The sequence below is a fragment of the Salvelinus fontinalis genome, chromosome 1, assembly GCF_029448725.1.
Source record: "Salvelinus fontinalis isolate EN_2023a chromosome 1, ASM2944872v1, whole genome shotgun sequence".
Classification (NCBI taxonomy): domain Eukaryota; kingdom Metazoa; phylum Chordata; class Actinopteri; order Salmoniformes; family Salmonidae; genus Salvelinus; species Salvelinus fontinalis.
In genome coordinates, this window is record NC_074665.1 from 26,215,702 (window position 1) to 26,243,166 (window position 27,465).

At 43.4% G+C, this 27,465-nt stretch overlaps 1 protein-coding gene across 21 annotated transcripts in view; it reads right to left on the minus strand.

Annotated features, from left to right (window-relative positions):
* LOC129851277 (baculoviral IAP repeat-containing protein 6-like) overlaps positions 1–27,465 on the minus strand; it is a 143,749-nt gene that overhangs the window by 21,307 nt on the left and 94,977 nt on the right. For 17 of the 21 annotated variants that reach the window (XM_055917720.1, XM_055917776.1, XM_055917814.1 and 14 more), the window contains 4 exons: positions 6,410–6,647; positions 4,318–4,463; positions 2,404–2,514; positions 1,458–1,675 (listed from right to left, as the gene is read on the minus strand). In XM_055917720.1, the coding sequence (XP_055773695.1) occupies positions 1,458–1,675; positions 2,404–2,514; positions 4,318–4,463; positions 6,410–6,647 (713 nt within the window). The remainder of the gene's footprint in view (positions 1–1,457; positions 1,676–2,403; positions 2,515–4,317; positions 4,464–6,409; positions 6,648–27,465) is intronic. The other 4 variants (XM_055917745.1, XM_055917806.1, XM_055917868.1 and 1 more) reach the window with 1 other exon arrangement.

A 27,465-nucleotide genomic window follows, 5' to 3' on the forward strand; every position in this document is an offset into this window, starting at 1 on the left:
TTAGCTTTCCCAGCTGTAGAGGAGGAGAACGGGGAGGGGGAGGAGGGGCTGGCCACGCTGCCAGCTGTAGAGAGCAGCTTGCTGATGGAGGAGGAGGAGAGGCAGAGAGAAGCAGGCAGCGTGGATTTGGAACAGGAACAAGACACAGAATAATCAACAACAAAAAAAATCTAAGAATCACTGATCCAGGGGAGGGAGGTAGGAAGATACGAGAAGACGTGTGACGGTAAAGAGGACGCGGACACACTGTAGGTAGGTAGTTGGTGTATGTGAGAGAGGGAGAGAATGTGTGGGGAGGGTGAAAGTCAAACACTGACTGACTGACCCCTGTCTCAGCAGCGTCAGGTGTGAGGAGGAGCATGCCTATCCAAACCAGCAGAGCGCTCGCAAGATAGCTTGAGGGCACCAAGTGTCACTCAGGCGGTAAGTAGATTTCGACATTAACATTCAGACACTTTTAGTGCGCTTCCCAGAGAAGTAGGTGGGAAAACTGGAGCAAGTGGTTTTGCTAATAATGTCTACTAAGATAGCTTGATGCTACGGCTCCCGGTGAAAAAATGATAATGCACTGTCTATGGCAGTATTTGTCCCCCCCCCCCACCTTTTTTCAAACTATGCCAGTAGGACAGGGGCTCTCTGGGGACACTTGAAATGAACAGGGCAACAACCCCAGATGGGTCACTAGACATCCACAATGTCTCCCCAAGTCCTCCAGCCTCTGTCAACTAGTGGTCCGTTCTTCTGCTGCTAAGGCAAAAGTTGTGTTCTTTGCAGAAATAGAACCTTAGCAGACGAGGGTTTTGACATTTACCAAATGAGACTTTGCCATTAATAAGAAAAGGGGTTAGGGCCATTTATTCAACGTCATTGGAAAATGAGTAAGACTTTCAATGACGGCAGTGGCCGAACGACCATTGGAATGCGAAGCCATAGGCTATCAAGACCAGAAGCAGAGTCCCCAAGAGACCAAATTCGTTCCCCCACCCCCTGCTGCAACAACCGCAAGTAGCGCAGGTCCTGAGGTTTTAGTGCCCCAGACGGCATCCATTTGACTGGAACAGTACTGGAAACACCCTGCTCCCTTTTACAAGCATCTCAATCATCATCATCATCAGCTGGCCATCATGCCCTGAGGGCATCTCTGAATCAGACAGATGAGGTCTCCGGTAAAGGCATTTCATAAACACCTTGAATACCAATGAACAGATATCACTTCTATAGATGATTACGTAAATGTGAGTGGCTAGTACTGTATGTATAAAACGGGGGGGAGGGGGGGGGGTGATAGGCTAGGTGGATTGGGCGTGTAAAAGACATGCTGAAAGGTGTGTACAATATCAAATCAAGTGGATTGATTACTGTAGGTGTAAAATAGTCCTAAGAGAATGGGACGTGTGACTGAGTATAGACGGTACAGCACAGAGGACCGTAGAGGACAGGGCAGTATACATCTGTACCTTCATGATGTCCAGTCGTTCTTCGTCGCAGCGGACAAAGACGCTGGAGGAGGAGGAGAGGGGCAGCGAGGTGGAGAGCGTGACGGCCTCCTGTGCCAGGCGGCGGGCCCGGGCAGCGCTGTTGGCGTCGCTGGCGTTCTTCACCTGAGACATGTAGTGGTAGTTCACCTTGAACACCAGCTTCCCGTCATCGTCCTCCGAGACCATCTCAAAGGTGTCTGCCAGGGAGAGACCCAACACGGGTATTAACGTCAATACCTACTGGGACTGCTGTAGGGAAGGTTTAAACACTTTCACATGGTTCACTCCACATCAAAGAATAAAAGGCATGAAACAAACACCCTGTTGGCATATCATGCTAATATCCTCCCACTTGGATGAACTAGTACGCATCTGGCAGTAAATCTCTATTCAGTAATGACATGGCCCCTATGTCCTTTAATCATATTCCACACCGGGGTTCCTGCCTTGATACCTTGGCTCGTCGCCGTCTCGCTCTTGTACTTGGGCCAGAGCAAGCCCGTTTACATTCATGTCACTTGCGGTTACTTTAGACGTGTGCCGCTCGCAAAAAAATCAATTGCGGGCACAACAAAAGTCCCGTAATCAACCACGGCGTGGCAGGATGAGAAGTGACAGACAGAAAATACCTTCCTCCCTGCAGACAGGCGGCAGGACTGCGTTATCTATCATTTCAGAAAGAGGTAGGAGGGGGTTTGGGGCTGTGCTGCTGCTGTGTTCTGGGCATTACGTGCACTGAGGAGGGAGAGACCAACTAACAGCCAGCCTCAGAGTGAAGAGCCCTGCCTCTAGTATGTCTAAGCATTCCTCCTCTGTCTTGAAAAGAAACCCCCACATTACCAACATACTGTATCTACCAAACCACAACTGGCTCAACTGTACACCACACACTGAACACAAACGCACAGAAACTTAAAGCACTCACCAAACTGGAGCTTCTTCATGATGGCCACGTACTTCTCCTCCAGTGAGCGTAGGATGGACATGGGTTTGGGTCTGGTTGTTGCCTTCTTCGAGGACTCGGCCAACTTCCTCTCTGATGGAGGGAGAGATAAAAAGAAAACCTTGTTACCATGGCAGGTTCAAAGTCATCCCTGTTTGAGAGCCTGGCTTGCCTGCATCTGGGTCCAGACCTACCATCTTTACATTAATCTTCCTGGCAAACAAACAAACAAACCACACTGTGATAAAGGACTGCTGAGGTCACCGCTTCATTGATATTACTACCTAGTCCACGCCGACTAAATCAATTAATATCGAAAACACAAAAATTCATATTCAAGCCATATTCCTCTTCGGTTCAACAAGATTATCTCAGAATATGACAAACCCCGCAGCTAATGGCAGGGTTTGTCAGACCTCCTTATCCTCCCGCTCATATTGATGAATGAATCTGCAATCAGTTGGAGATGCAAACATGGACTTCTCCCACCCCCAAACCCTCCAATTTCGTCTGGGTCTTGTCGACAGCTAAAACCATGTCCAAGACAAATGACAATGGAAACGGCCACCAATTTTCGCACCGACAGTCGAGAGATGGGATAGAAAGCAGTTAATGCATTCACATAATTAACTGTCTATTTATAGCACCCCAGCCCCGCTCTCATCCTCTGCTTTAGTTACTGCTACCTGGACAGATGTACCTCCCATTAAATTACTGGTGCATTTTACTGGCCTATTACGACCAGACTTAAGGATGCAAGGGGGACATTAAAAAAAACGGGCCCGTCGATACTTTATTTACTCTCATTTCTGTTGGCACGTTAGCGTTGGTTATCAATATTTCTTGGAACAGTTTCCCAGTTTAACCAGTCTAATACTAGGCTGTAGGAACAGAGCTTTAAAACGCCCGCCTCCTCGTAAGCCTTTCGCTGGGCCGTTTTAAAGACGAATTAAAACAATTGCATATCGGCCCAGCCCTCTATGCTGCCCATTCCCCTTTGGAACATAAATCCAGTGGCCATTATCATACGAATTTCCTTGTGTAAAGTGACGGCTGCATTGATCTGAGAATTCCCGCCCCCATCCCCCAATAGAGCGCCATTGATGTGGCTGACTACAAGAGAGCCACCGGGAGCTACCGGGGAGGGGGGGCGGCGGCATTACGGTCAATCATACATCAGACGCATTGATAGGCAGCTTTCTTCAGCAACGGTGAGTAACGGCTGGCTGGAGCTCCCTGACAGTGAGTTTTATGACCCGATGCCCTCTCACTAACAAACCCTCCTGTCCTTCTCGTGATTGTCTCCACTATGGGTCTCCCTGCACCGTAGGGACGCGGACAGAAGAGCTGCATGGACAACAGGTGGCCACAATAGAACATACGTCTCTATTTAGCATCAAAGCGATGTAAGAGAACGGGTTAACTTTTAACCTGTCAGTGACGGAGTGGGGTTGGAGTTGGGTAAGGGATGTTCAGGCCTAAAACAGGACGCGTTTCCTTGATTAAGATCAAATTGAGACTTAAAAGGCTCCAAGTCAATGACAGCCCATGGAATTTGTACTTGTGGAGACTCAACTTAAGAGACCCATTTTCTTGTCCTTGTCCCAAGAACACACAGGACAAAAGGGAGAGGTAGCGAGAAAAATGTAGAGTGGGAAGACATTTGGGACCTGCTGAAATAATTCAGTCGAACTTCTAGGGGGAGGGGGAGAAAATCCTTTGAAAGAGCCAAAACCAGACAACCTTTAAAAAGGCACTGGCTAACATTTTACTGTGTCACTTCGCATTACAATAAATGTCTGTAAAAATAGCCAAGGAGGGTCCAGAGTAATAGTCCCCTTGCTCAGCATGGTTTGGCCCTAGGCCAGAGAGTGACGTGTGTGCGGCCAGCCTTACCCTGGTTTGCATGCCGTAGGCTGGTGGTGGCAGCGTAGACAATCTCAGCCGTCCTCTGGATGTCAGGCACCAGCAGGGTCAGGCCCTCAGGCTCTGGGTCTGAGCTATCAGGCTTCACCACGCCTTTTGCCTTGTCTTTCTTTGACCTGAATAACAAAAAGAGGAGTTCAGTAAATCAACATAATCCTCGCCTGCAGTGACATATATCGCTAGTTTAGTTGCATTGCATTCAATCACGGAAGGAAATCTGAGGCGACCACATTACTGATTGGAATAGAAATGTTCAATGGTCCTAAGGAGTGCTCTACAGTGCAACAATTAAACATTTCGGGCGGTTCTGTAGATGATACCCGTGTCCATCTGAAAAGGAGCATATTGCCCAGTGAGCCACAATCCTGGAGCAGAATTGATATACCCATTCCCAGTATTTTTCATGCTCTGTTAAAAGGGGTGTGCATCCAACGGTGAAGCCTCAAAACCAAGAAGCAAAGACCATCTGACCCAATGTTCAGACAAACGTAACGAAGTGGTAAGGACACCATTCCTCTGTCCAGGTGCCATGAATACTTTAACCAGTTTTGTGAAGACTTGCGGCATAAATAACTTGGCGCTCACAACTAGGTAAGCAGAGACCAATTTCTATGGAGGTTTGTATGGGAACTAAACCAGACATTGAATAAACCTCCAGTTAAAACAAGTCCCTGCATCAAAACTCCTGGGTTAAGTGGAAAACCCCAGAGGTGGCTGAAATACACGAGGGACGTAAACAGTCCTTTAACCTTGTGCATAAAAACGCTGTGGGAGCTGAGAGGAGAATGGATTCCGTGGCCTTGCTGATGGGTGGCTGAAAAAGACACTTTCCACATGACCTTTTGTAAAGTTGAACAGCCGCCAAGTTCCCTCCCCTTTCTCGCCCCTCTGCTCCACCAAGGACAGTCAGCGAAGGTCTTCTGTCACCAACCCCCCTCCCCCCACCCCACGTCCTCATCGGCCATTTCATTCCATTCCATTGCAGGCCAGGCGGCCAACACAGGCCTTGGCAGGCTGGACACAGATGGGGAGAGACAGTTGAAGAGAATGCCTAACGCTCTGCTGTGGATGCCCAGCTGTCCCAACCGCCCCAAGGCCCTGCTTTCATTAGAACTCTCTCGGTGTGTCTGGACCTCAGCCCTCAGAGTCCAGCCTGATGTAATGCCTGTGGATATGATGCTTATGAATGCATTATCGCTGAGGCCTGACGGAGCCGATAGCAGGGCATTTTCCTTCCTCACCCCCTATCACTGGTGAAGAAACCACAGCTTCATGCTGGACCATCCTCAGACAGTAATCCTAATTGTGTTGCTGATAAGCAGCAGGGGTACAGATCACCAGGTAGGTCTGTCAGAGTCTCCCAGGGCAGATTGGCTATTCTGCTGTACATTTTGAAAATAACTGTCATGGGTCCTAGCATGTTTGTTGGTGGGACATTCAAGAGGGATGGGCTGTGCCTTCTAAAAATAACACCCAGCTGGAGCATTAAATTCATAATATGCCACCAGGAAGGAGACATGCATGTCTGTGGGAATCGTACATGCGCTGGAACGGTTTGATACGTCTCCACGTCTAACCACGCATGGGTCACATCCTTTAAATATCGACTCCTCGGATGGGATCCCACGGAATACCGATGATTCCGCGCACTGGGCGGATGTGTGTAGCTAGCATAGAGGCTAGGAAGAGGTTAAGAGTGCCTTGGCTCCTCTGAAGTGTCCTGGTCTTTGCGTAAAGCTCAGCACTGGGCTGGATTGGGGGGGGGGGGGGGGGGGGGGGGGTATATGAGAGGGGTTAAGGATCCTTTACACAAACTGTTAATTGTGCTGTTGAGGCAGAATAACATGGACTTCCTACACACTTTGGGGCTGTGATTAATAATGGAAGGTCACAGACCCACAGGTCAGGTCTACAGGCTCACTACGGCTGATGACTCACGGTCGAGGAGGCTGGCCCAGGATTTGAACCCCCCTGAAACGCTAATGCTCAGCTGAAAACATCAATTTACATTGATTAAATGGGCAGTAAGACTTTATTCTTTGCTTATTTTGTATATTCTTACTCTGTCCGTCTAAGTCCCCACCTGAGGCGGTTCGTGTAGGTGTCCACGCAGGTCTTCATCTTGGCCAGCAGCATGCCCACAGACGTCTGTCCCTCGGAGCTTTCCTCCTCCTCTTCCTCCTGGCTGGGGTCTCCTGACAGAGGCAGCAGCAGGGGCACCAGGGCCGTGGAGGTGGAGATGGCCCTCAGCAGCTCCAGCAGCGCCCGGTACAGGGGCACGTGGCGTGCCATGTCAAGCACTGGGGGAGAAGAGAACACAGGAACAAGGGCGTTAAGGAGGAAGGTAACTCAGACTGAAGAGTGCATAAGCGAGAGCCAAGAGAAACCTGGTAATAGGGTTGTTTTGGAATCAATCCGAATAAAAACATGGACAAAGACAAGACAGCCATAATTCCGACACCTCTCCTGCTATCAAACCACGCATCGCTGTAAAAGGAATTGGACTGGCACATCTGAAGACGCAACCAAATCGAAATGTGCTTCCAAGACACCAGTTTAGAATTCAATATAGGAGTACATGAGAGAACATAACAAGAGTATCCGTCACATGGCCTTGAGTCAACCTGTGTGTGTGTGTGTGGTGTGTGTGACAGGATAGATGGGGGCAGGTCGGAGAACTCCAGATTGCACTTGGAGAAAGGAGAGGAGCAGCATGACTAGAGATGGATTGTAGTTAGCAGAATGCCAGTGAAAGAGATATTAAATATGATTAGAGTTCCAGGAATGGACAAATGACACGCACTAGGAACAGCCCTCAGGCGGCCAAACCAAAGTCCAGAACTCAATTTAAACTGCTCACAAACAAAAACGTGAGCACGACTTCTGTCCAATACCAACAACACGTCCCTGAACGCAACTCAAAAATGTTCCAGGCCCTGAAATGAAGCCGAGCCAGCTAGTCAGGAGTGCAGTCACCAATGGAAGATAATCTAAAAGGAAAGCCTGGGGCCAAACAACACCCTCATTTACGTTCCCAGATACATGATTGAATCAAATAATGAATCTTAGGGTGTCATTTTCTAGAATGTAGGATGAGTCTGGCAGTGTGATAGATTGGAAAATCCACAGCTGTGCTGTGGTCCAAGGAAAAAGGGGAATGTGGGAGAGAGAAAGAGGTGGAGACATATTAGATTTGCGGGGATGGAATAATCCTGACGTGGCTGTGACAGGAGCAGGCCCAGCTGTTTGGCCTGCAGCTCTTCATTGTGATGGGATTCCATACAGTATAGGTCCCCCTCATCCGCATCACGAGGATTGACACTTCCCACTTCATACCCATAATGGAAGTTTAAATAACATTGGGTTGTGGTGGCTAGCCTGCTGAGCTAGGCCCCTGCATTCCCTTGTGAGGGGCTTGAGCGAGACAGAGAGCAGGTGCACTCAGCGACCCACAAACCCCATTAAAATCTAACCTGGTTCCACGTGGTTGTGGTGTGAGAAAGGACTCTACAACAGCGTTTAACCGGGTTAAAAGGATGTGCTAGGTTTCTTTGTGTGTGGTTGGTTGTGTTCCTAGTTGTGGGGGGGGGGGGGATAAAAAGAACACCCAGACATAATCCCTTGGTGAAAGGAGAGGATTTGAAGGATGTATTCAAAACGGGTCTGACTTGGAGAAGCACAAAGGCAATTTGATGCATTAGAACAAATCCAGCAGAGAGCACCTAGGAAGCAACATTGTCCTCGCTCCTTTGTCTGATGTTCTCCTGTTTATTTAGCCTCATTGTTTACCAAGCTGTCTGAAAAGCATAAAATCACTTCTTGTGGCCTACGTCCCTTAGATGTGTTTTAAGCAGTCCGTGGACAGTCATACTCCTGCTGAACCAAGATCGTGTCCATCATTGTCAGAGGCATATCCAGTCTATGAGTGGAAAGAGATTTGCGGTGAAGGCACAGAAATTACCATTCGCGCATACACGTGTGTCACTGTCTACCTGAGCGCAACTGTGCTCGTGTCAGACTCAAATGGAGCAGAACGGCCCTCACTTTTGCACCCAGTCTGCTTTACATTTATATTGGAATTCCCGGCCCCAACGTCCCTTTCCCAGATTTTTAACATTGACCTCTCGTCACTTTAATCTGCTCCTCAATCCCCTCTAGTGTGTGGGCGGCACCCAGAGTAGAATCCAAATCCCCACCCTACTGATTCCATTTACGCAATTACCGCTAGGCTCCGGTCAACTGGTATGATTGATGTGGGAGATGTCACTATTATCCTTATGTCTAATGTCCCCAGTGTTGAGTGAGTGTGTGTTGCTTTTAAACTCCTCCATGCCCCCCCCATTCTCCTCGAACTCTCATGGTCAAGTACATCCCTTGTTCGTCATCATTTAACTTGGACTAGAACCAACAAAATAGCTTTCTATGCGCAAGGAAAGAAGATGGACTGAGAATCTAATAATACATTAAGACTCTTTTTTCCCCCCCCAATGGGTGATAAAACAAGGTTAGGAAATCTAACGACGGCAGTAATGCTGCAGAGACAAACATGGGTCTGATATGACCTTCGTTCCTTTAAGGCAAACCATAATTCTGTCCATCAGATTAAAATAAAGGACACAAAAAGTCACAATAGGAGGGGCACCTCCCCAGACTTTAAATTGGCAATAAAAGAAGGTTACCCGTGATACTCTGACAGACGAACAGAAAAGGAGCTACAGTGTACTGGACATCTTGGCCACAGCTGGCTTGCGAAGACTGACGGGGACAGGGGGAGAGCATATACAGTGCATTCGAGACCCCTTGTCCACATTTTATTACGTTAGACTTATTCAAAAAAATATTACAAATAATAATTATTCCCCAAATCTATACACAATACCCCATAATGACAAAGCAAAAACAGGCTTAGACATTTTTGCAAATGTATATAAAACTGAAATATGTAAATGGGATAAGTATTCAGACCCTTTACTCAGTACTTTGTTGAAGAACCATCGGCAGCAATTACAGCCTTGAGTCTTCTTGGGTATAACGCTACAAGCTTGTCACACCTGTATTTGGGGAGTTTCGCCCATTCTTCTCTGCAGATCCTCTCAAGCTCGGTCAGGTTGGATGGGGAGCGTCGCTGCACAGCTACTTTCAGGTCTCTGCAGAGATGTTCGATCGGGTTCAAGTCTGCGCTCTGGTTGGGCCACTCAAGGAGATTGAGACTTGTCCCGAAGCCACTCCTGCGTTGTCTTAGCTGTGTGCTTAGGGTCGTTGTCCTGTTGGAAGGTGAACCTTCACCCCAGTCTGAGGTCCTGAGCACTCTGGAGCAGGTTTTCATCAAGGAGCTCTGTACTTCGCTTTGTTCATCTTTCCCTTGATCCTGACTAGTCTCCCAGTCCCTGCCACTGAAAAACATCCCCACAGCATACTGCCACCGTTCTTCATCGTAGGGATGTGCCAGGTTTCCTCCAGACGTGACGCGAATCTTGTTTCTCATGGTATGGGAGTACTTTGTGCGCTTTTTGGCAAACTCCAAGCGGGCTTTTTGTGCCTTTTACTGAGGAGTGGCTTCTGTCTGGCCACTCCACCATAAAGGCCTGATTGGTGGAGTGCTGCAGAATTGGTTGTCTTTCTGGAAGGTTCTCCATCCCCACAGAGGAACTCTGGAGCTCTGTCAGAGTGACCATCGGGTTCTTGGTTACCTCTCTGACCAAGGACCTTCTCCCCCGATTGCTCAGTTTGGCTGGGCGGACAGCTCTAGGAAGAGTCTTGGTGGTTCCAAACTTCATACATTTAAGAATAATGGAGGCCATTGTGTTTCTTGGGACCTTCAATGCTGCAGAAATTATTTGGTACCCTTCCCCAGATCTGTGCCTTGACACAATCCAGTCTTGGAGCTCTACGGACAATTCCTTCAACCTCATGGCTTGGTATTTGTCTGACATGCACTGTCAACTGTGGGACCTTAGACAGGTGTGTGCCTTTCCAAATCATGTCCAATCAATTGAATTTACGACAGGTGGACTCCAATCAAGTTGAGAAATATCGAGGATAACCAATAGAAACAGGACGCACCTGAGCCCAATTTCGAGTCTCATAGCAAAGGGTCTGAAAACATATGTAAATAAGGTTTGATTTTATATTTTGAATACATTTACAAAAAAAATGTAAACCTGTTTTTGCTTTGTCATTATGGGGTATTGCGTGTAGATTGATGAGGGAAAAAAATATTTAATACATTTTAGAATAAAAATTTGGAAAATTCAAAAGGCACTCGCACATCTGAGCAATCTTATTTGCAGGTGCATGGCAACAATTGAACAAGATAAAGGAAAAAGGAAACCGCACACTGCTCTTGATAGTATCACCGATATTTAATAAGCTTACGTATCGGCCTCACGGCCTTCGTCAAAGCTTTTGTGATTTTTTAGAAATTTGCACCCTTATGTAGACCTGGCCCCGCCCACATCCGTTCTACACATCGAAGGGGGTTGGAGGCAAAGGAAACACAAATAAGTGCTACCAAATATAACAATATGCATTTCATAAATATTACAAAAGTGTATAAATAAGGCGTATTGAACATGTCTGTAAAACCTCAATGAGGACATAGCAAGTTTTCATTAGTCATTTGGTACATCGTACGGAAAACGTAATCTACAATAGACACATATTTCATGTTCAAATTCACAACATAACATACATAGGCATTTCATCATTAAGTCCTTTAGGAAATAATGTTTGGAGGGTGAAAATCCCAAAACGTTCTCTTTTACTCAGAGTATTATTAATATCCCCTCCCCTGTCTGATATCTTAACTTTCTCTATGCCACAAAATCTAAAAATGTGGAAATGTCATGTTTCAGGTCATTGAAATGTACAGCGACTGGATAATGCCTGTCGTTTCTCCTGATTGAACTAATTCTCTGTTTGAGAGAGCGGGTGGTTTTACCGACACAACAGAGCCCACATGGACATTTAATCATGTAAATAACACGGGTGGTGGAACACGTAATAATGTCATTTATTTGGAACCGTTTTCCTGTGTGTGGGTGGCAGAAATATTCACACTTCATCATATTGTTGCACTGTGCGCCTCCTCTGCATTTATAGCTACCATTTGGAAGAGGGCGTAAAAGAGCTTGGCTGATTTTCTTTTGTGGCTGGCAGTTGGCGTGAACCAATTTATCGCGTAAATTGCGACTTCTCCTATACAAAATAAGTGGTTGATATTTAAATTCAGCCGGCAAGGCTGGGTCCGATGATAAAATATGCCCGTGTTTCTTGACCACACCTCCCCCTTTTCGCAAATTCAAAGTATATGTGGTTGTGAACATTACGGAGTGTTCTTTAGCGGGTCTTTTTTGTTAGCAGTTCATCTCGAGTTTTCCCCAATGCCAAATGATGAACTTCATCCACACATTGTGACGAATAGCCTCTTCTTAGAAACCTAATGCGCATCTCCGCTGCTTTTTCTAGATAATCCTCTGTGGAGTGGCATATACGGCACAATCAAAAAAACTGGCTTCTTGGAAGTCCCCTTTTTAATGGCTCAGGGTGGAAGCTATCACCCTGTAATAGAGTATTTCTGTCCGCTTCTTTTCTATACAGAGTTGTAAACAGGGTTCCATCTGATTTCTCAATCCACATACCGAGATAATGAACACGTTGAGTGTCACGTTCAATAGTGAATTTGAGATTAGGGCCAATGTCATTGAGTAGTGCCATAAAATCTGACAGTTCAGTTCTTCTTCAGTTCCTTCCCATATACAAACATTGTCGTCAATATATCACTACCACTTCAGGACTTTATTCAAAAATGGATTCTCGTTTTCATTATTAACAAAACGTTCTTCAAAAAGACCCATATAGAGGTTGGCATAGCTCGGAGCAAATGTAGAGCCCATCGATGTTCCATTCGTTTGGAGGTAGTATTCATCATCCAACCTGAAATAGTTGTACGTCAAAACATATTCAGCCAGCTCTAGAATGAAGTTTGTTGGTGGATATTCATTAGTATTTCTGTCTCCCAAATAGTGTGCTAGTGCTGCCAGCCCCCCCCCCCCCCCCCCCCCCCCCCCCCCACATGGACACAGAGGGTCTGAGCGGGAAGGCGGGAGACAAGGAGAGAGAAGTTGATAGAAAAAGCGCGCGAGAGAGGAGATGGACTGGAGCACTGATGCATTCGCTAAAAACCCAGAATCTCAACCAACCAGAGACAAAAACGAGATGTTTTTAAAATACAAAATGCAAAGAGCAAGGCCAATAGCCAACATCTTAAATAGTCTTACAATGGATTTTTGTGGTTATGGGGAAACTTGAAACCTTGGCTATGCTACAGTTTAACAAAAGGCCAGGAAGGTCGGTGACACAAACCAGTCAAAATACTAAACACATTTATCTTCGCACTGTGGCTTGGTTCAAGTTTAATTGGCTTCTCGACAGGGCACACAACTGCTTCTGACACAGGAGAGAAGATGGGAAATCGCCTTGGATTTATCCACGGCACTTCTATTCGAAGCTGGAAGAGCATGGCACTGGCTCGCAGGGGCAACCACCACCACACGTTGATACTCATCACAACATTCCTCAGTCTATTTGGGCATCTGTGAGAAAAATAATCCCCAGAACATCAATAGCCTCTCACCCGATATAAAGCCCTTGCAGGAAATAGGGCTAACTAACCTGACAGAAATATGACTAAAAAAGTGAAAAGTGAGAGGAAGGTGTGCAAACCAAATGCAAATTGGGTTTGTTCCACCAATTTGGGTGCCTTTTGAGAAGTGTACATTTTGGTGGGGGGAAAAAACAAAAAAAAGTTTTATTTCAACAAATGTTAACAGTCATAAAGAGCACTTTCAACTTAATAAAAAGCACTCTTCCCCATCTCAAGATGTTAAATGAGTGACATAAAGTGCCTATTAAGTACCAAATAAAGTAAAAGGGTTGACGACGTCATCTTATATCAGCCATAAATCCTTTTGTGTGCAACAGGGCGGGGCAATCAAATGCAAGCTTCAGAAAAAAATGTAATTGTTAAAAAATGTCTAGCCTGTCTGACGTGTAATACTTGACACCGCTTACTTTATCACAAAACACCAGAAAATGTCCAAAAAGAGTAGAACCAGCTGAGCTCACCTGCTTTTACACTAGGATTTGACTATTATATGTTCAATGTCTGTTTGTTTTTTTAAACGTAAAAAGGAATAGTTTCACCATATTAAAACAAGAGTTCAGTTCACGTAAAAAGGTTGACTTTAAAAAATGTGGAACAGGTTTTTTCTCTTCCTTAAAATGAATCACTAATAACATGCAATAAATAATCTTCATAAATAACTGTCAAAGCAACTAAATAACTAGGGCTCGATAATGAAACTTGGAGAAATGTTGGATTGAAGTGGGTTATAAAAACTTCCTAGAAGTCAGAGGATGCACAGAGGGGCATGTCAGATTTATTGAATTTTCCATGTCGTCTATATTAAAAAGGGCACTTCATTTAATATAAACAGGCTTTTAAAATTCTATATTTGTACACAATTTCCACTTAAAGGGGGCTCATTTTAGGGAACAACCCAATTCATTAAAGAGAATGAGATCAAAACATTAAAATGTGGCAGTGGAGCCGTCCTAATAAGTGCCAAGACATGATGGCCTGAAATGTCTCTTGGCTGCAACAATGCATAAACAATTCAGAGACGACATCCAAAAAGCCACAAGGCAAGGGGAAGGCATCTAATATACTCTATTCGCAACTTTACTTAGAAATCACATAAAGTGGAGCAGGTTGAAATATTACATCAAGCTAAGTGTGATGCTGAAATACGACACTCCAGAGTTGAGAACCAGTCGAGGGTTAGCTGCATACATAATGCATGTGCGACAAGCATTGAAAGTATAAAGCCTTTGCTAGTCCTCAAAGCAGAAGTACAAGCATTAAGAACAGCGCGCCCCTTGAGCACCCCAGCCATGTTACCTAGGCCTACACTGTTATTATTGTCAATGTAACAACACACCAGCCATTCGTTTTTTTATGACTGTAATTTTGATAGGGAGACGTTGTGGGCAATTAGCATCACTCCACTAACGGGAAGCACAGAAAATGAGATGCCAGAGCTTACATGTCTACCTTTTTGTGATTAGAGTCATAATTCAACATCTATCATGGTCCAAAACACACCAACACAGTCATGAAGAGGGCACCACAACACCTTTTACCCCTCAGGAGGCTGAAAAGATTTGGCATGGGCCCTCACATCCTCAAAAAGTTATACAGCTGCACCATGGAGAGCATCTTGACTGGTTGCCATCCAGGAGCTCTATACCAGGGGAAGGCCGTAAAAATTGTCAAAGACTCCAGCCACCCAAGTCATAGACTAGTGGTTGTGATGGCATTTTCCTGTATTACCAAATGAGGAGAGTTACAAACTACACACCAGTCAGTTACACTTAAACTTCATCTTTAATGAGCTTTAAGCTTTAGCCTTTTGACTCTCAGATCAATTCAGTGTCTATAATGAATTCTGAGAGTCCCTACAGAAGAATACAAATATCTTTTATAGCCAAGATACACCCCTCTCAACTTACATGATGAACCACAGATCTTAGGAACAGTTCACAAAGAAAGACTTTTACTTGAGAGAGGAGTATCCCATAGCCAGATAGCATTCGCTATAAATTATCGTTCAGTTTGGTCTCTAAAACGAGGTTCTAATCTCGTTCCTGGTACTTCATAGTACAAAAACACCAACTCATTCAATGGCATATATCAATTGTCAACTAGATACTCCCATCTCAAGTAAACCCACTCTTGACCCCACTCCTGGACAAGCTCACTGAGGGGAGTGACTTGCGCACAGACATTGTGGAAACAAGTAATTGGTTCCCCCTTAATCACGCCATCCCTTCACATGGTTTAACAGATACATTCACATATGAAGACAATGTTCCATTCTGACCTCTCCCTTTCTGATATTCTGCATAGCACCAGAGACATGTAAAAGACAAGCCTGACCTCTCCCCTCTCTGGGCCCCAAATGACTGAGCCCCAGCTTAGAAAAAAGTGCAACTGCCAACACTATAGTCCAAAAGGATACATTCTAATGACAAGTATCTCACATAAGAATATTATGTGAATAAAACATCTTATTTATCTATGTTACCCAACTAATTCTGATTCATCCTCCACATGGTACCGATGCACCAAGTCTGGAATCAACAGGTCCCTAAACAGCTTCTACACCCAAGCCATAAGACTGATAAATAGTTAGTTGAATAGTTAACCAAATAGCTACCCGGACTACCTGCATTGACCCTTTATGCACTAACTTTGACTCATCACATATGCTGCTGGTACTGTTTATTATGTGACTTTATTCCTAGTTATGTGTACAGTGCCTTCAGAAAGTATTCACACCCCTCGACTTTATCCACATTTAGTTGTGTAACAGTCTGAATTTAAAATGGATTAAATTGAGATCGTCACTGGTCTACTACACACATACACTCAATACCCCATAATGTCAAAGTGGAATTATTTTTTTATTGTATTTTTGTTTTTACAAATGAAAAGCTGAAATGCCTTGAGTCAATAAGTATTCAACCACTTTGTTATGGCAAGTCTAAATAAGTTCACTTTTGCTTAAAAGGTTTGCATGCGCAATAGTGATTTTTTAATGACCACCTCATCTAAAGGAGAGAAACCATTCAGGGATTTCACCACAAGGCCAAAGGTGACTTTAAAACAGTCATAGTTTAATGGCTGTGATAGGAGAAAAATCGAGGACGGAACGACGTAGTTACTCCACAATACTAAATTGACAGAGTGAAATGGAAGCCTGTACAGAATACAAATTGTCCAAAACATGCAGTCTGTTCACAACACGGCACTCAAGTAATACTGCAAACAAAAAAAAGTAGCAAAGCAATTCATTGTTTGTCCTGAATACAACGTGTTACTTTTTGGGCAAATCCAATACAACACATTAATGAGTACCACTCTTCACATTTTCAAGCATAGTGGTGGCTGGATCATGTTATGGATCTGCTTGTAATCATTAACTAGGGTGTTTTTCCAGGATAAAAAAATAAATGGAGCACAGGCAAAATCCTAGAGGAAAACCTGGTTCAGTCTGCTTTCTATCAGACACTGGAAGATGAATTCATCTTTCAGCAGGACAATCAACACTTGAGTTGCTTACTAAGAGGACAGTGAATGTTACAGTTTTGATTTAAATCTGCTTTAGAACCTATGGAAAGACCTGAAAATGGTTGTCTAGCAATGATCAACAACCAAACAGAGCTTGAATAATTTTGAAAATAATAATAATAAAATAAAATAAAAAGGTAAATGTTGCACAATCCAGTTGTGGAAAGCTCTTGGTGGCTTCCCAGAAAGACAGCTGTAATTGGCGTGTGATGACACTGCTCTGGATGAAGTTCATGGTTGGGATTATACACTACACCGTCCAAAGATGCCAATCTCAACATAAAAAAACAAATGAAATGATCAAATAGATTTTTTTTACAATTATAAAATTACATAGCGAATATGGCAATATGTGCTCGTTATGTTTTTCGCATGAGTTATACAATAAGAAATAAAATTGTAATGATTCATCTCCAAGTGGCCATTGATTTAGCATCATTGAACACGTCACAAGTAGTGTCACTCCATCTAGTGGAAGGGGAAAGGAAACGGGTCGGGTCAGGGTTCAGCAGTGGGCTGCATAATCTGTTTGTATATCCAATCACAGCGCAGCGACATGTTTTCAGGCCCACCTTCGGCTAAAACGTTGCCCCTGTGGCGTCAGGTTTGAAATGAGATGAGAAACCAAAGGAAATGAGAGCTCAAACAAGAGGCCTGTGCTTCTGGGAAGGAGGGAGGAAGGGAAGAGGGAGAGATGAGAGAGCGCGACGCTGCCGTGTGTACTTGACAAATTAGTGTTCGTAGAACTACCAGATAAGCGGGCCATCGGCGGCGACTCCTCTCCTACCACCGACGCTGTTGGCCGCTTCAATACAAGAACAAGACTCTACCTTGCCCATTTTCTCCTGTTGCCAGTCTCCTGGTCCTCCAATAGCAGAACAGTAAAATGTGTAATAGACAGGATCCTGTGTTTTGCGCAATCATGCGGCATAAATATTTTATCCTGTATTTTAAACCATATCCAGAAATGAGAATTGCACCCAAAAAATTCAAGCTATGGTCTCCATTTATAGCTGGGAAGGGACTACTGTTTCTACAAGACCAGCGGAGTATGATTTCTGTTTCAACTTGTTGGTATTGTTTTCTTTGGTCAATTCCTACTAGCACAGACTTTGTTGATAACTATTGAGGGAAAATGTACAACTGTGATATGTGGTCTCACCTAGCTATCTTAAGATAACTGCGCCAATTTTAAGTCGCTCTGGATAAGAGAGTGTCTGCTAAATGACTGAAATACAAATTATACTATACAACAAAAGGTGACAGTTTGATGAAAAAGCTTTAAATAAAAAGGTTAAAATCCAGGCACGTCACATGATTGTGCAAAACAGGGCCCTAGATCGAGGCTAGCCAAGCAGTACTACGCACAGGGAGGTAAGTGGGAATAAGAGCAGCGAGTGTGGGAGAGGTGCCACGGTAGCCTGGTTGCTCCTTCTGCGGGTCCCCTGAGGTGGCAGTGAGTGACAGCCTGGCACAGGGCACAATGTCCAGCCAGCCTTGTTTATCCACAATTGGGGGTTAGGCTCAGGTAGTGGTAGGAAAACTGTAGTAAACAAAGAAGAACGTGGCAAATGGGGAATGGGAAGGAGGTCAATGCCTATAGCGGAAATTGCTTATTCGAAATATGTTGCCGAGGATAAAAATGGAATCGGCTAGGTTTATGCTACACACTCCTTTGCAGGGAATACCTGGTCGGTCTCTGCGATTAAATGGAGTCATGTGAATAGAAGTAAATAGGCTGGCTCTGTCATTATGTTACTAAGCCAGTGGGCTCCCTGCACGTTCCCAGTTCATCATGGGAGAAAACAGCAGGTGACAGAGGTCAATAAAGCAATAACAGATTACATAAGGTCCGACCACTAACACAGAGCAGCATGGTAGATTAGCTCTGGGGAATTACCCAACATTTTGGTTATTTTGGTTTTTTTTTTAAAACAAAATTGATGTTCAATTATTTGAATTCCATTTCCTTTGTTTTTTCTGTGAGCGCAATGGAGTTTCTCTAGAGATAAATCAGATCAAGCCCGAATTGTGGGATGTATACTGAACAAAAATAAATGCAACTATTTCAAAGATTTTGCTGAGTTACAGTTAACACAAGGAAATCAGTCAACTGAAACAAATCGATTAGCCCTAATCTATGGATTTCACATGACTGGGCAGGGGCTCCGCCATGGGTGGGCATAGGTCTACCCACTTGTGAGCCAAAACTAGGTCCAGCCAATCAGAAAGTTTCTCCCCACAAAAGGGCTTTATTACAGACAGAAATAATCCTCTGTGACAATCAGGCAAGCGAAGAAGACAGATGTGGAGGTCCTGGGCTGGTGTGGTTACACGTGGTCTGTGGTTGTGAGGCCGGTTGGACGTGCTGCCAAATTCTCTAAAACGACATTGGAGGTGGCTTATGATTGAGAAATTAACAAATTCTCTGGGAACAGCTCTGGTGGACATTCCTGCAGTCAGCATGCCAATTGCACGCTCCCTCAAAACTTGAGGCATCTGTGGCATTGCGTTGTGTGAGAAAACATCCAATTTTAGAGTGGCCTTTTATTGTTCCCTAGCACAAGGTGCACCTGTGTAATGATCATGCCGTTTAAATCTGCTTCTTGATATGCCACACCTGTCAGGTGGATGGATTATATTGACAAAGGAGAAATGATCACTAACAGGGATGCAAACAAATGTGTGCACACATTTTGAGAGAAATTAAAAACTTTGTGCATATAAAACCTTTCTGGGATCTTTTATTTCAGCTCATGAAACATGGGACCAACACTTGACATGTTTCATTTATATTTCTGTCCAATTTTATTTTTATTTTTTTTACCGTTATTTTACCAGGTAAGTTGACTGAGAACACGTTCTCATTTGCAGCAACGACCTGGGGAATAGTTGCAGGGGAGAGGAGGGGGATGAATGAGCCAATTGTAAACTGGGGATTATTAGGTGACCATGATGGTTTGAAGGCCAGATTGGGAATTTAGCCAGGACACCGGGGTTAACACCCCTACTCTTACGATAAGTGCCATGGGATCTTTAATGACCTCAGAGAGTCAGGACACCCGTTTAACGTCCCATCCGAAAGACGGCACCCTATACAGGACAGTGTCCCCAATCACTGCCCTGGGGCATTGGGATATTTTTTAGACCAGAGGAAAGAGTGCCTCCTACTGGCCCTCCAACACCACTTCCAGCAGCATCTGGTCTCCCATCCAGGGACTGACCAGGACCAACCCTGCTTAGCTTCAGAAGCAAGCCAGCAGTGGTATGCAGTGTAGTAAGGAGTTACCAAAATAACAATATCCTACATAGTTTAGTGCAGAAAACGTGGTAATTAACTACAATGACCATAATCCATTGCTCGCCTACACAGGATAGAGCGCAGGCTGCATCGTGAGTTATCTCTACCTGAAAATACATGATCTAAGTGATTGGTATTCAGCAGTCATAAAAGTATGCCTTTATAGAAATGAGATGACTTGGAATGAAATAAAGTCACCAAATAGGCCTAAAACAAATGTAATGAACTTAATAAATGGTTCAGAAGTATTAAGCAGTAATGGGCAGTCACTACCATCAAGGGACTTGTATTAATTATTGTATTCTATGCTACGGCATTCAACCTACATTATTAATTTAAAAATGTGTATCTAAACCGAAAATATACAGTACCAGTCAAAAGTTGACACACCAACTCATTCAAGGGGTTAACTTTATTTGTACTATTTTCTACATTGTAGAATAATAGAAGACATCAAAGCTGTGAAATAACACATATGGAATCGTGTAGTAACCAAAAAAAAGTGTTAAACAAATACAAATATTTTATATTTGAGAAAATATATTTGAGATTGTTCAAAGTAGCCACCCTTCGCCTTGTTGATAGCTTTGTGCACTCTTGGCATTCTCTCAACCAGCTTCATGAGAAAGTCACCTGGAATTCTTTTCCAACAGTCTTGAAGGAGTTCCCACATGTGTTGGGTCATTGTCCTGTTGAAAAACAAATGATAGTGGGACTAAGCCCAAACCAGATGGGATGGCATATCGCTGCAGAATGCTGCAGTAGCCATGCTGGTTTAGTGTGCCTTGAATTCTAAATAAATCCCTGAGTGTCACCAGCAAAGCACCCCCACCCCATCCCACCTGCTCCATGCTTCACAGTGGGAACCACACACGCAGAGATCAGATCGTCAGTTCACCTACTTTGCATCTCACAAAGACATGGCAGTCGGAACCAAAAATCTACAATTTAGACTCATCAGACCAAAAGGACAGATTTCCACCAGTCTAATGTCCATTCCTGTGTTTCTTGGCCCAAGCAAGTCTCTTCTTATTGGTGTCCTTTACTAGTGGTTTCTTTGCAGCAGTTTGACCATGAAGGCCTGATTCACACAGTCTCCTCTGAACAGTTGATGTTGAGATGTGTCTGTTACTTGAACTCTGTGAGCATTTATTTGGGCTGCAATTTCTGAGGCTGGTAACTCTAATGAACTCATCCTCTGCAGCAGAGGTAACTTTGGGTCTTCCAGTCCTGTGGCGGTCCTCATAAGAGCCAGTTTCACAATAGCGCTTGATTTTTGCGACTGCATTTGAAGAAATGTTCAAAGTTCTTGAAATATTCCGCATTGACTGACCTTCATGTCCTAAAGTAATGATGGACTGTCGTTTGTCTTTGCTTATTTGAGCTGTTCTTGCCATAATATGGATTTGGTCTTTTAGCCCTATTTGGTATCTTCTGTATACCTCCCCTACCTTGTAACACCACAACTGATTGGCTCAAACGCATGAAGGAAAGAAATTCCACAAATGAACTTTTAACAAGTCACACCTGTTAATTGAAATGCATTCCAGATGACTACCTCATGAAGCTGGTTGAGAGAATGCCAAGAGTGTGCAAAGCTGTCATCAAGGCAAAGGGTGGCTGCTTTGAAGAATTTCAAATCAAAAATGTATTTAGATTTGTTGAACACTTTTTTGGTTACCTCATGATTCCATGTGTTATGTCATAGTTTTGATGTCTTCACTAGTATTCTACAATGTAGAAAATAGTACAAATAAAGAAAAACCCTGGAAAAAGTAGGTCTCAACTTTTGACTGGTACTTTATATGCAACAAAAAAAAAAAAAAAACACTCGTACATGTCTGAAATAGGACAAATTTAAGCACCCACTTAATTAGCATTATACAGCACATACCAGGGACATAATCAACATTTGGGATGGTGGATCAATTTAAGGGACAAATTCCATGAAGATATAGCCATAATCAAGTTAAATTGCATCAGATATTTTGTTTGTTCTTAATCAAGCACACATTCTGAACCGTAAAATGCCTCTCCAGTCCTCTTGAGAACACATTGTTTCTCTGAATGCTACAAAACACCAGGGATCCTAATCATTTTGCCACAGTTGTAATATGACTCTGATTGGAGTCATTAAAAAAAATATATGGGCTGCCTGGAGGCTGCCTCTGTAGAACTCGCCCTACTGATAATTGCCCTGGTCTGTAATTTCCCAGCATTAGAGTGATTGGTGTGTGTGGATCTCATGTAATGTCTGAGCGCTTCCTTGCAAAGCCAGAAAGCCAGGGCTGAAGAGCTTTCTACCATTGGCTCGAAAGTGGATACTGGTCGATAAGTGTTCACATGATCACTCATTGAACGGTCAAATCAGGGGCCGTGTCCAAATACCCATACTGGCTGTAGACCGTTTGAGTACACAAAAAAATAGTTTTATAGTATGCACATTTTCAAAAGTCTATTATGCTGTAAATGCCCCGATGTCATACTAATTTTGGCTTTTCATCTAGCAGAATTCACTGCACAATTTTATAGCCACAATGCATTGGAAGAGGGGGGCTGTGAGTTTTGATAGGTAGATCTCTACAAGTAAACAACAAAATTTGGCTGCATGATTGCCATAGGCTGAGAGACATCCCATGACCATTAATTCCCTTAAGTATTTACATTGTATATAACTTACAAGTAATATAGTGTAACCATATACATTGTTGTTGATTTATTAGCCATTCTTTTATAATCTTTTCATTTAATTAAATGTATAGACCGAAGATTACACAATACAACAGCAGTAGTGTGTCTGTATACATGATATGTACTGTTAACGATTAATATTACTACTGAAATTAACTTTCATTATCCACATGGCATTGTCCTGTATTTACTGAAATGCTATACCACTATACTGCTTGGGCAGCATCTACAAATTGCATTTCATGCCAATAAAGCAATCTGAATTAGAATGAGAGAGCGCGAGAGAAAGCGCGAGTGCGAGCGGGCACGAGCGAGAGTTATACAAACTTGTTGCTGCCATAGGTTATCATACCATCAGGTAGTGCCCGTATCGACTGCATCAAGACTCTAGCTAGCTACAGTAGCCAGCTAACTAGCTAAAGTAGCAAGGCTAATTGAGGCTATTTTGCTCTACAACTCCATATGAAACAGCCTAACTGTTGGTTGATCATTGTAGCCTACACGCCTTATCATTTAGCCAACTTTGTCATTTTAATTCCATTTTGCATTGATTAGAAATCTCCCACTCTGACTGTAGCGCCGCTTTGATTGACCGTCAATAACAAGCTACACGTGTAAAACGGATGCGTCTCTGTTTAAATGGGTGCACTCTTAACTGTTGTTTTATTCAAATTTCGAATGCAAATGGTCTATCCTTGTAGGCTATGTAGCATTGTCATATCATTTATAACTATTTTAGACAAAGCCTTAAAAGAAAGCCCCCCCAAAAAGTATCCCAATTAATCGAATACTAACGTCCGTTCGGATAGTCAAATAACCGTGCCCATCCCTAATAGAAACGCTAGTTTCCGTCGCAAAACTTCTGTTTTACAACTGTTTGGAGTATACACCCGTGTTCTGGTTAAAGTAACAGTAAATTGCACTCGTTACCTATTCACCTCAGCACTATAAGCCGGTGAAGTATGTAAAGTCACAGTCTTAGCTACATGCATAGATGGAACGGTTCCAGCGCTGTATCTACTACGCTTTGTTTCGGGACAACCTGGATCACTCAGAGTTCCAATGCAGCAATTGTTTGCTTGCAGAGTATTATAAGCTTGGGGTGGATTCCTTGATCATGTAGGTCGCCAGCCTACGTAAGAAACTGGGGCAAACGCAGAGTGGCATGTTGACCTTTTCTACGCCGGTGGCTGAACGGCATTCGCATTTGTTGGATGCATCTCCACCTTGTTGTTATCTGACTGACCAGAGTAGCCCAGAGCTCCCCCATCTGACAGTGGAGTCGAAGGAGCATGGCAATCAACGATGGTCGCATGTCACAAGCCGTGTTAGCCTAAGACAGCGACCTCCCGCGACGCAGTCTACAGTCCCAACGAAAGGCCCGGAGCGGATACAAACAACCAATAGTTTCTCCGTCCTGCTGCCTGTTCTTCCTGCACCTTTGTCGCTGGCGGTACCTGTGTCAGCGGCCACAGTGCCTACTACTAAAATTTCGAAAGCGACATTGGCAACATGCTCTGGATCGAGCGGGGCTTCTCCATCTCCAAATTGATTCTATCATAGTCCATGTCAGTTTTAATGACATTATGAAGGACAGCTCTGAACAGTTGAAACTGGATTTTAAGAGAGCTGATTGACTCTGCTAGACACTAATAAAAGTGTTATCTGGCCGTGTGCCTTCTCAACCGTGGCATTGAACACTTTAGCAAGATTCTCTCTGGTTACATGATTATTGCAGCTCAATGGGTGTAGCTTTTGTGGACAATTTCGATACCTTTTGGAAACTCAAACATGCTTTATAAGGAGGATGGGATCCACCCAAATCACTTGGGTTCCTAGATCCTTTCACAAGGCTGCGTTGAGACAATGACTTAATGACCCAAGCCCAGCTCAGTTAATCCCTACTACCATTGTGATGCTGAGTTGTCATAATGCTCCAGCAAATGTACATTATACCAGGGGTTTTGGTAGACAATGCAAGTAACCTAATTTAAGTTCCTCTAACCTCCCTGAATGCCTCTGCTGATCCTACAGCTATTGTATGCAGTCATGTGCCTATGAACCAGTTTAATACTGTTAGCACTGAGGCGGTGTGCCCTAGTAGGAAGTCCACTGTGTGCAGCTCACCCAGCACTAACATAAATAACATGCACATATCTACTTCTGCTAAGCTTCCCAGTAAAGCAATCAATCAAAACAAGCATCCCAGAAGGTGCTCAAAATAGCCCACGTTAACATATGTAGCATAAGAAACAAGTTCCATGAAATCAATAATTTGCTAGTTTCAGATGACATTCATATTCTGACTGTCTCTCAAACTCATTTAGACAATACCTTTGATACAGTGGTTGCTATACAAGGTTATAACATTTACAGCAAAGACAAATGCCAATGGTGGAGGTGTTTATATTCCGAACCACATTCCTGGAAAGTTTAGAGAGGATCTCATGTTAAATAAGTAATATGGCTACAAGTTCATCTGCCTCACGTAAACCCATTCTTGTGGGAAGCTGCTATAGACCAAAGTGCTAAGTCAGTATCTGGATAACGTGTGAAATGCTTGATAATGTGTGTGATATCAACAGAGGTATATTTTCTGGGTGACTTAAATATTGACTGGCTTTCATCAAGCTAACCACTCAAGAAAAAGCTTCAAAAACTGTAACCAGTGCCTGGTTCAGGTTCTCAGTCAACCTACCAGGGTATTTACAAACAGCACAGGAATTAAATCATCAACATGTATTGATCACATCTTTACTAATGCTGCAGAAATTTGCTTGAAAGCAGTATCCTGATCCATCGGATGTAGCGATCACAATATAGTAGCCATATCTAGGAAAACCAAAGTTCCAAAGGCTGGGCCTAATATTGTGTATTAGAGGTCATACAATAACTTTTGTAGTGATTCCTATGTTGTTGATGTAAAGAATATTTGTTGGTCCATGGTGTGTAATGAGGAGCAACCAGACGTTGCACTTGACACATTTATGAAATAGCTTATTCCAGTTACTAATAAGCATGCACCCATTAAGAAAACGACTGAAAACTTCAATCCCCGTGGTTTGATGAGGAATTTAAAAAACGTTATGGTTGAGAGGGATGAGGCGAAAGGAATGGCAAATGAGTCTGGCTGCACAACCGATTGGCAAACTTATTGCAAATTGAGAAATCATGTAGCTAAACTGTTTTTTTTTTTTTATATTCTTTTTTAACTACACTATGAAACAAAGAAATGACAAAGAATGACCGTAAAAAGCTTTGGAGCACCTTAAATTATATATTGGGAAAAAGGCAAACTAGGCTCCATCATTCATTGAATCATCAGATGGCTCATTCATCACAAAACCAACTGATTACTTTACCGATTTTTTAAATTGGTAAGATTAGCAAACTTAGGCATGACATGCCAGCTACAAACGCTGACGCTACACATCCAAGTATATCTGACCAAATTATGAAAGACAAGCAACGTCATTTTGAATTCCGTAAAGTGAGTGTGGCAGAGGTGAAAAAATAATTGTGTCTATCAACAATGGACAAGCCACCAGGGTCTGACAAATTGGATGGAAAATTACTGAGGATAACAGCAAATTGTGTGCTCCCAGGCTTGGAGGGAAGCAAAACTATTTCCCGCTACCTAAGAATAGTAAAGCCCCCTTCACTGGCTCAAATAGCCGACCAATCAGCCTGTTACCAACCCTTAGCAAACTTTGGGGGGGAAATTGTTTGACCAGATACAATGCTATTTTACAGTAAACAAATTAACATACTTTAACACACTACTCAGTGTTGAAGGAGATTCAACAAGCACAGCACTTACACAAATTACTGATGATTGGCTGAGATAAATTGATAAAAAGATTGTGGGGGCTGTCTTGTTAAGACTTCAGTGCAGCTTTTGACATTATCAATCATAGTCGGCTGCTGGAAACACTTTGAGTTATTGCTTTACACCCCCTGCTATATTGTGGATAAAGAGTTACTTGTCTAACAGAACAGAGAGTGTTCTTTAATGGAAGCTTCTCCAAAATAATCCAGGTAGAATCAGGAATTCCCCAGGCAGCTGTCTAGGCCCCTTACTTTTTTCAATCTTTACTAACGACATGCCACTGGGTTTGAGTAAAGCCAGTGTCTACGTATGCGGATGACTCAACACTATACGTCAGCTACTACAGGGACTGAAATGACTGCAACACTTAAAGAGCTGCAGTTTGTTTCAGAGTGGGTGGCAAGGAATAAGTTAGTCCTAAATATTTCTTCATCTAAAAGCATTGTATTTGGGGCAAAATCATTCACTAAACCTCAACTAAATCTTGTAATAAATAACATGGAAATAGAGAAAGTTGAGGTGACTAAACCTCTTGGAGTAACCCTGGATTGTAAACTGTCATGGTCAAAAGATATCACTACAACAGTAGCCAAGATGAGGAGAAGTCTGTCCATAATAAAGCGCTGCTCTACAGCACTATCATCAAGGCAGGTCCTACAGGCCCTAGTTTTGTTACTGGACTGGACTACTTTTCAGTCGGGTGGTCCATCTCTCCTGGCTCAAAGTGGAGGAGAGATTGACTTCATCACTACTTGTATTTATGAGAGGTATAGACATGTTGAATGCGCCCAGCTGTCTTTTTGAACTGCTGGAGCACAACTTGGACACCCGTGCATACCCTAAAAATACATGTCATCAGAGGTCTCTTCACAGTCCCCAAGTCCAGAACAGACTATGGGAGGCGCACAGTACTACATAGATCCATGAATACATGGAACTCTATTCCACATCAAGTAACTGTTTTATGGAACAGTGGGGACTGTGAAGCAACAAACACATGCGTGCACTATATTGAAATGTTTAAAAAAAAATTTATAGCTGCCTTCATTTAACTGGACCCCATGAAGAGTAGCTGCTGCGGGATACGTAATAAATACAAATACA